The 9,591-nt window shown below is 45.1% G+C and overlaps 1 protein-coding gene across 3 annotated transcripts; it reads right to left on the bottom strand.

Moving 5' to 3' along the window:
- Positions 1 to 911: 911 nt before the first annotated feature.
- Positions 912 to 5,946, bottom strand: LOC100843656. Of its 3 annotated transcripts, none has more exons than XM_010232132.3 (2): positions 4,529 to 5,946; positions 912 to 930 (listed from the first exon to the last, which is right to left on the bottom strand). In XM_010232132.3, exon 1 carries the CDS (start codon positions 5,792 to 5,794, stop codon positions 4,529 to 4,531), a length of 1,266 nt encoding a protein of 421 aa, XP_010230434.1. In that variant the 5' UTR covers positions 5,795 to 5,946; the 3' UTR covers positions 912 to 930. The 3 variants fall into 3 exon arrangements, with proteins under 3 accessions (XP_010230434.1, XP_003568312.2, XP_014753729.1); XM_003568264.4 differs by lacking the exon at positions 912 to 930 and adding an exon at positions 3,764 to 4,137; XM_014898243.2 differs by lacking the exon at positions 912 to 930 and having other exon boundaries at positions 4,225 to 5,579; positions 5,737 to 5,946.
- Positions 5,947 to 9,591: the final 3,645 nt, after the last annotated feature.

The following is a 9,591-nucleotide window of genomic DNA, read 5'->3' as shown; positions in this document are numbered from 1 at the left end:
AGTTTTAGGTTTGTTCTAATTTAAGAATGTCTAGCTTTGACCACCAATAGGTGAAAATATTAGGCCCTGTTTGGCATGGCAGTATATTTGGGGGTTTGTGTTTTAAACACTAGTGGTTTGCGTGAAAACACTTGTTTCACTTAAAACATTGTTTTTTTTCTTTCTGAAAACACTGCATTTTGTGGAAAAGTTAAAACACTAGTTGCAGTGGCACGAGGGGACTAAAACACTAGTTACACTTGTTTGAGTAAAAATCTGGTTTTTATTGTACAAATATTGCAACAGATACAAAAATGTGACAGAACTGATACCATTTTCATCTAAAAAAAATATATAGAGCAATAAGAAACAACAACTAGCAATGCAAGGCCTTGTATTTCATAAAGAATACTCCCTCCGTCCGTAAATAAGTGTATGTTTGGGGTTTTTCAAGAAACTTAAGCATTGAGATAGAAAATGCATTGTGAATATGCCAACCACCACCTCTCTCCTCTTTAATTCCTCCACCTCTGATGAGCTAAGTGCATGAAGAAATGTTATTGAGTTTGATTTTCGTGTAATGAGAGAGAAACTATTTATCTTAGTCTAAAGTGCTTTGAAAAGAGAGAAGTACACTCTTTTGTGGACAAATTTGAAACCCAAACGTACACTTATTTGTGGACAAAGGGAGTAGCTAGCAATCACATAAAACAAGTGAGCTATAGTATCCGGCCAGAATGCAAAGGCAATAAAAATCAGATTTTTACATAATCGTATCCAGAGAAACAAACAGCACTACGATATGAGAATGAAACAAGAACTTCTCAGTTTTTGATGATTTTGCTTCTTCAGGACTTCCATACGACGGTACCAAATTAAAAAAATAACGAGAGCAATAGATTTGTCCCAATCTTCCTCTCCTGCCACACCATGTCGCCCTTGGTGTTAAGCCTTGCAAAGTTGTATAGGACCATAAGATTGTCAATATCACGAATACGTAACCTTGCGAAGATATCGACAGCATCTACAAGTTTCATATTAGCTCCGTCTTCAAATTATGCACTAATAAGTACTCACCAGTATGGAAAAACAATAGAAACAACATGGAAAACATTTGAAAACAACAGCTTGGTTTTTCTGTTCTAAATCTCAGACCGGTCATTGGAATTACGCAAATGATATCCCGTTGGAAAGGTATCGACATCATCTACAAGTTTCCTATTACTTCCATCTTCAAATTCTGCACTAATAAATACCAGTTTCGAAAACAGCAGGTTGGTTTTTCTGCTCTTGTCGCACCAGTGGCACCCGGGGTACCACCGTTGCACGACGCGTGGGTCGCGTGGCCAAGTTCTCGGAAGGGTCTTGCCCCGGCAAGCTACCAGCCCGGAAGGGCTAGCGGGGCTTCAGGGAATATTCCCACCTGGGCACCTCCCGGGAGGAGGGGTTTCCGGGCGTCGGTTCCCGCCGTAAGGGCGGGGCCGAGCGAGCAGGGCAGCGACGCCACGTGGGCGCGTGCTGGACGCCCAGTGTGCAGTCTCGCCAGGGCAAGGAGTGAGCCGCACGGCGCATTTAATGAGCCGACAGAAGGGGCGTTATCCGTCTTGTCGGACGAACAGTTGCTGTCCAGTCCCATCTTTTAGGGCCTAGACCCCTAGCCACGGGGTTGGCGTTCATGCATGCAAGCCACCAGCGCACCGAGGAGGAGCTGCCCAAGTTCCTTGCCCGCCACTTGTAAACCATGCACCGTGGCACCTGTGGTATCCCCTTGGCTATAAAAGGAGGACCCCCGCCAACGGTCAAAGGGGTCGGGTCCATTTTTATAAAACATCATGGATACCATTTCTTACTTCATGCTATCTTAGCTATATGACTTCTAATCCACAGAAGAGCAGTGCCATCTTTATATGATACAAATACCATACCCGGATGGTTCTTCGCTTCCTCAGCTCTGCACGTCCGCACGTAAGGGCCCAAATTAAATCACTTAAGTGAAAGGGTACGGGCTCATCTCAACCGTCCATCCCTCTTAAAATCCAATGGTTGTCTTTTATTCTTGAACCGAACTGGTACCGTCCAACCGTGTGCTGCCACATGTCCCCTGTTTTATTAAAACTTAATTCCCGGCCGAATTAAAATTGTAACTTTGCAGAAAAGCCCCTGAAACTTCAAACCCTCATGTCTTTCAAACCGTTTGGCCAAATTTGAAGTTCTATACCTTTCTGGAATCCTCACAACTTGTAGAATCTTTTGGTATAGTTTGATTTTAACTTTGAACAACTTTACCAGAAGCAAATTACAGAATGCTTAATTATGGTTTAATTTTCAAATGAATTAATTCCAACTAGTTTTGAGCATATTAGTTTGCTGAAAAATAATTTGAGCATGTTCCATGTCCATTAGGACCAGAAGAGAAATTATTTTGTATATGATATTGTCACATAAATTTAATCTTGCTCTATGCTTGACAAAAATCAAATAAGCTTTTAATTAAAGCCCATTCTTGTTTCATGCATAGTAATTACCTCCTTATTATTGTATTAATCTGTCTAAATCTTTTGAGAAGTTTTTCAAAACAGAAACTGAACAAGTTACATTTAGAAGCAACCTAAGTGTGCATCATCATGGCATATGCATCATATCATGTTTTTGTATTAAATGGCATGTTTATTGTGTGTGTGCCTTCTTTTATTTTAGATTGTGTGGATTGTGAACCTTGTTGTTGCGAAGAGTGCGAGAACTACCACAACCTTGGACAAGGCAAGTTCACTTTGATCATCTCCCAAATATTTTACTATGCACTAGTTGTTTTATTAAATGCATTTGGAATATTACTCGTGCCTCTATGCTAGTTATAAATCCCAGGTAGTATAGTTTACCCTTGTCATTACCATGCTACCAAATTATCATCGATTGTAGTTGAATGCTAGGCTATGATAGTATCGTGGGGGAAATTACTACATTATGATATTGTTATGCCTATGGAGATATGAAATGTTTTATTAGAGTAAGGCAAAACAATTGATTGAATGAACCATCCTGGGTGGGCTGCTTTGAGGATTTTGAGGATTAGCGGCGTCAGGGCCATTTCTATGGGTCCCTCTGAGTCGACTTCCCGTGGATTCGGGAAGGGATCGTCCATGGACGTCTCTCCCGTGGATTCGGGGAGCGCCTACGTTGCAAATGTGGAATGCCACCTGGGGTAACCGAGACTGGACTAGTTTCCTATTTAAAAGCTTCCAGTACAACCACAATGCTATATGGGCTCTGGCGAGACAAGAGTAAGTTTTATGGATCTAGACCCGAGAAATTGTACTGAGGTAGAATGTGTAGGGGAGCATGATTCTCTCGTGGTTTAGGTAATTACTTGTGAAAATCTCGTAATCGATGCCGTTGCTACTCTACCCTGAGGACAACAAGGGATTAACCCGTCAGTTTCTTGTGGGGAATGTGTACAAACTCTCGAGAGCGTCAAAACTAAGTACTTAGCCGTGTCCCTGACAATGGACAATTTGAGCAACTAGATGTGGAGCTGTAAGGAAAACCTCACTCACTCTAATTTCGAAATAAAATGAATGGTTTGAACTTGGGTTTAGGAGCATTGATGTTTCTACTTAATGTCCTTAGTTTAATAGGAGCATGGGTGTCTACCCCATGTCCAATAGTGATAAAATTCTATTTGATTAAAAGATAGAACAAAACAACTAAACTTTTATGCAAATAGCCTTGAACCCCACTTTGACACATTATGCATTTACTTGGTAGTTTCTGATATAACTCCTAATGAATCTTGCCAATACATTCAATGTATTGATCCTAATGGCTGCATCGTTTAATGATGCAGAAAGCTCCGACGAAAAATAAGAGTATGATCTGTTTGTTTGGGTTACAGGCCTATATTCCAACACGCTCTCACCGTGGTGTTGTTGTAGCCTTTTTATCATCCGTTTTCCGCTGCTAAACAATTGTTTTATTTCCAGCTAACCCATGAGGTTATGCAAGTATGTAAGTACTTTTAAATTCTGAATGATGCGTTGTAATATTGACACCTTCTATGATATTACATCTTTTAACTGTATGTGCTGGTAAGTCGATCCAGGGACTAGCACTAAAGCACAGAGATCGAATCCGTTTACGGGGGCGGTCGCGTCATCAGCCCTACAAAATAGCCGATCAATACCTTTCAAATTGAAACAGGACATCAATTATTATCAACCATAATGTGTAACAGTTGACAGAAGAATAGAAAAACAAATTTGTGCGCGTCATTTTTTTTAAGCACAATGTATGGGCGAGAGGGAAGAACAGTGCTTGTAACCTATTTTCAAAGTTAATGCCAAGGTAAACAAATGTAGCAAGGTGAAAGTAATCTAGTACTACCTCCGTTCCTAAATTCTTGTCGAAATATTACATGTATCTAGACGCTTTTTAGGAATAGATACATCCATTTTTAGGCAAATTTGAGACAAGAATACAGAGAGAGTACGAGGTAAGATACGCATGAAGTGTAGAAATGATGCGAACCAAATATTACTGTTGATGGGCTTACTTATATGGACAAAGAGAAGGCAATGGGTGCTGAAGAGAAGCCACGGGAACTGCGAATTCTGGAGGTCAGCTCCTGTTGACAGGAGACTACAATCTCTGAGGTCTCCCCTTGGAGTGCACGGCTCTCTGTTTGGTAGGTACACAACTGTAGGTACAATTTCCCTGGATAGGATTCTTCGGTTTCTCCATCGTAAACCAAGTAGCGTCCACAGCCCTCAAATGAAAGCAACTCACAGAAGTGTTTCTTGCCTAGGGAGGTGATAATGCCTTTCTTTGCAGATACGTCACCATGCTTATTTCTTATTGAGAACACAGTGATGGATAACTTAAGAGCACCACCCTTGTCAGCAACACTAGAGATGTTTTCCGGATTGCTAACTGAGACATGGATGTCGTACGCATTGATAGGCCCATTCTCCCAAGGTGAGGCAAGGAAGATGCTGCTGCCATGCCCCAGCTGAGTGGCATCCCCAACAAAAGGCAGGTACTGATCATCAATCTTGTGCCACTTTCCTGTGTTGGTGTCAAACGCATTGATGTAGTTGGTTGGCTGATTGAGCGATATCAATATGTAGGGCTCGACCACCACAGAGGACCTGACGGTTATGAAGGCTGGACGTTTGTAGGCCTTTGGAGTGAGCTTACAAGGAAAGCAGAGTTGATACGGCAGTGCCTCCCAGGAGCACGCATCCAGGCTGAGCCCCTCCTCTGTCTCTGTGATTGTGGCTTTGGAGAGATCAAGGACCTCGAACCAGGGCACGAAATCGGCCTCTTGAAGGAAATCGGGCTCCTGAAGGAAATCGGGACGCCTAGAGAGGGCATAAATCTTGTTACCGACAGCCGCCACAACTGGGCACCACTTCTTGGCGATCAGTTTTGGCCCGCGGATCGCTTTGTTATCCTTGGTGTCGAAGATGATGGTGCTGCCGGGATTGCCGCCGATGCCGATGATCCAGCCAGCTGACTCCATGGATATAAAGGTCTTGCCGCCCATGTCGGTTCCCAGGGTAGCGATTCGACGCAGTTTTACCCGGCCTGGAGGCTCTCGCGAGTCCTCAGAGTTGGAGAGGGCGACGTCCAGCTTGTACAGAGGGGAGCCAGCTTGTACCCGATGGCATACCGCAAAGTATACCGAGCGACTTGAGATCTCGCTGCCGCTAACCCCGATCTGAGCGAGGTCTCCCAGATGCGGATCGCTGACGACGAGAGGGGTGGAGACGGTTCCTCCTCCATCAAGCTTCTCATACTTGTTCCTCCCGCGCTTCATTGCTATGCTACGGTCGCCGAGGCCGGAGGAGGAGGCTAGGGTTTTGATGGATGAGATTTGGGGGTGCGCAAGCGGCGGCGGGTTACGGTCGCCGAGGCCGGAGGAGGAAGCTAGGGTTTGGATGCGATTTGGGGATACGCGATCCGCGGCGGCTATATGAGACCTTGTACGCAGGCCGCGCTGCGGGCCGAATCGCCAAGGCCACTACGACTTTTAGGGCCCGTTCTGGTCCACCGCCCCGATGCCAGGTGAACCGCTCAGAATTTTGGCACCAAGGCCCAGTAACCCCTTTTTTCTGAAAAAGGCCCAATATAATAACTCCTATAGTTCGCGACGGTCTCCTGGCTTCAAAGGCCCCAACTTCTCTGCAGAAACTCTACCAAGCGTTTTATATTTTCTTTTTTTTCGAGAAGGGCAAGGCCATATATTAAAATCAACCGACCCTTACATAACCATCTTTAAAATAAAAAGAAATTACACGCAAGTTCTTGTAGGTAAACGTCGTTGTATTCCTCTTGCACTCGTCGGTGGCGCGCTGTGAGCGAAGCTCGATACTGCCTCTGGACGTCCGAACCACGTCGGAGTCAAGAAGTCGCCGGTCGGAGCCAGAAGACGCCAGTAACAATGATCTGAGACCACCGTCCCGGAGAAGAAGACGACGAAGAGGGTTGGATGACCATTCCAGATCCGGCCAGACAGATCCGAGAAGACCTGGCCGCACTAACTCCACGATGAGGTCGAAACTGGCCAAGTCTCATCGATCGAAAAAGAAACCAATAAACCGAAATGCGTAGACGACCTACAAAGCACAAACACAGAACCAGATCCACCACTCCAGAAGAGTAGCGACCAACCGTCCCGCACTCCTCAACACCGCCGACAAGATCGCCATTGACGAGGTGGATGAAGAGTCGGGAAAACCTCATCATTGACCCGCACAGTGCTACCATCACCACCATAGCTCGGCTGCCGGTTGACCAAACCGTAATTTTGGAGACATACTAAAGCACTAAACGGAGAATTAGTAGAGATGTCGATTGATCTGGATCCGCGGTGGGTGGCGGCTAGGACAGGCAGAGAGACTTGGTGTTTTCAATTTTACCAGAGATTACACCGCTGGATCGTCACGAAATTTCACTAGATAATAGTAGACACAATTCCGCACAATCCCACCTAAGGGATCAGCGAAAGATTTATTGAGCCAGCGGGAAACAGGCGAACAAGTCGGATATTCGTACTGTCCCGCACGGGCGCGAGAAATCCAAACAGCACTCGGTGTTTGAAATTTTCCGGAGATTTCACCGTTGGATCGCAATGAAATTTTACATTATAGTAGCAGACAAAATTCCTTATAATCCAACTGAAGGGATCAACGAAACCGTTCTTGAGATATTGGGAACCATGCGAACAAGTCGGGTGTTCATGCTGTCCCGCACGGTCGCGAGAAATCCGAACAACACTTGGTGTTTTGCAGTTTTTCGTCGATTCTACCGTTGGATCGCAATGAAATTTCACATTGTGGTACTAGACAAAATTCCACACAATCTCACCGAAGGGATCGTTGAAACATTGCTTGAATAAACAGGAAACATGTGAACGTCGTGCGATCATGCACGGCCGCAAGAAATCCGAACAACACTCGGTATTTTGGTATTGGCCGGAGATTTCACCGTTTGATCGTGATGAAATTTCACAGCGTCGTAGAAGACAAAATTCCGAACAATCGCACCGGAGGGATCTTCGAAATAGTTCTTGAGGCAGCAAATACCTTACAAGAGAGAAAGAAGGCAGGAGAAAGAAAAGAATGGTCGACTGAAGAGCAGGTGGAATAAGAAAAAAAGACGTGAAAAGGTAATCCTACACTTCTGAGTTTGGGGAGGTGGGTGTATTGAATCAGGCCTCTAAAGCATGTAGGTACGTGTTAGCGGTAGCTGGATCTACGCCCTCAAGAACCCTAGCTACTCACGAATTCAGGGAAATGTTATGGTAAAACGGCGGCGCCGCTCCGCCCATGCACCCTCACAGCCACCGTCAGCACGGTTCAACATACAAGTTCGTCCAATCCTTAGCAAAACTAAGGAAGAAGGAAACTAAAAAGAAAACTCCTCAGCGAACCCACTCTGGGCCGGCTAGTCTTGCTGGTGTAATGTGCCCCCTCCTGGGCCGGCCTGTTGGTCCATCATTGGAATTGGTCTCCTCTTGTCTTGTTTTAGGTGACTCAGCCTCGTCAGCAACAACGTCCCTGACATTCGCCGGGTCTTGAAAACCGGCTTGGCCCCAAGCCGGCGCATGAGGAAACATCTGCTTCAATGTATCCAGATCTTCCCAGGTGGCCAGCTCCGGAGAATAATCACTCCAACGCACCAGAACTTGAGCCAATGACGTAACACCCCGAGTAACAACTCGCTGCTGCAAAATCTGAAGAGGCACCTGAAAGTTAGCATCAGCGACAGGTAACTCTGAATGTACCTGAACTTGAGGAGGCAAATAGCGCTTCAGTTGCGACACATGAATTACTGGATGAATACCACTTGAAGGTGATAACTCCAACTTGTACGCCACCTGACCAATCTTGTCAATGATCTTATAAGGCCCAAAGTAGCGGAAAGCAAGCTTGTGAGATGCCCGTTGAACCACTGAAGATTGAACATATGGTTGCAGTTTCAGAAAAACCATGTCACCAACAGCAAAAACTCTCTCAGTGCGATGCTTATTTGCCTGGTGTTTCATACGCTGTTTAACTCTGAGTAAATGTTGACGAATGGAAGCATTAATAAGAACCCTCTGATCCAGCCACTGATGGAGATCAGGAGCAGCAACTGTATCTGCAGCAGAAATGCCATAGGATCGTGGAGCATAGCCATACAACACCTCAAATGGAGATTTGTCCAGAGCTGAGTGCCAGTTGGTATTGTACCAGAATTCACAAAGGGACAACCATTTGCTCCACTCGGTTGGATGAGAACTAATAAAGCACCTGAGATAACACTCAATTTGTTGATTAACTCGTTCAGTTTGTCCATCAGACCGAGGATGGTAGGAAGAACTCATATTGAGTCTAGCTCCTGTATGTTTCATCACTCCTTGCCAAAACTGACTTGTAAAAATCTTATCTCTGTCAGACACTAAGAAACGTGGCATACCATGCAATTTATAGACTGTATCCATGAACACATCAACCACATTTTGTGCTTGGAACGGATGATGTAAAGGTACAAAATGGCCATACTTGGTGTAAGTATCAATGAAAACAATGATACAATTAGCATTACCAGAAGTAAAATCCATAGTGACAGTGTCCCAAGCTCCTTGAGGTACAGGTAATGGCTGTAGCAGCCCTGGATAAGGTAATCTCTCTGGCTTAGCTTGTTGGCAAATCAAACAAGTCTGCACTTGTTGGTGAATGAACTTATACATACCCACCCAACGAAACAAAGCTTTGATGCGCTTATAAGTTATTGGGAAGCCTGAATGCCCTCCCACTGGACTGTCATGAAAGGACGACGCCCGCCGTAAGGCCTTGGACGACGTGGAGATCACCACGGGGATGGCGGCGGACCGTGCGTTCAGAATAAAACGTTGGGCCTGGCAAGCCGACAAGGATGTGGCGCCGCTACTCCAGTTCCCCGATGACGACGAGTAGCTTCCGGGACTGGAAAGCTGGCTACACAGGGGTGGGTTATGAACCATTTTAGAAATTTAGTTTTTCTAAGTGGTTCACAACCCACTCTGGTATAATCATCATTCCCCTCCTTGTGTAGGAGGACGAAGGCCATATATGAGATGAAGCAAATATG

Source organism: Brachypodium distachyon, chromosome 2 (genome assembly GCF_000005505.3).
Source record: "Brachypodium distachyon strain Bd21 chromosome 2, Brachypodium_distachyon_v3.0, whole genome shotgun sequence".
In the NCBI taxonomy this organism is placed as follows: domain Eukaryota; kingdom Viridiplantae; phylum Streptophyta; class Magnoliopsida; order Poales; family Poaceae; genus Brachypodium; species Brachypodium distachyon.
The sequence above is the reverse complement of the archived record's forward strand: the minus strand, read 5'-3'. Positions and strand labels throughout refer to the sequence as shown.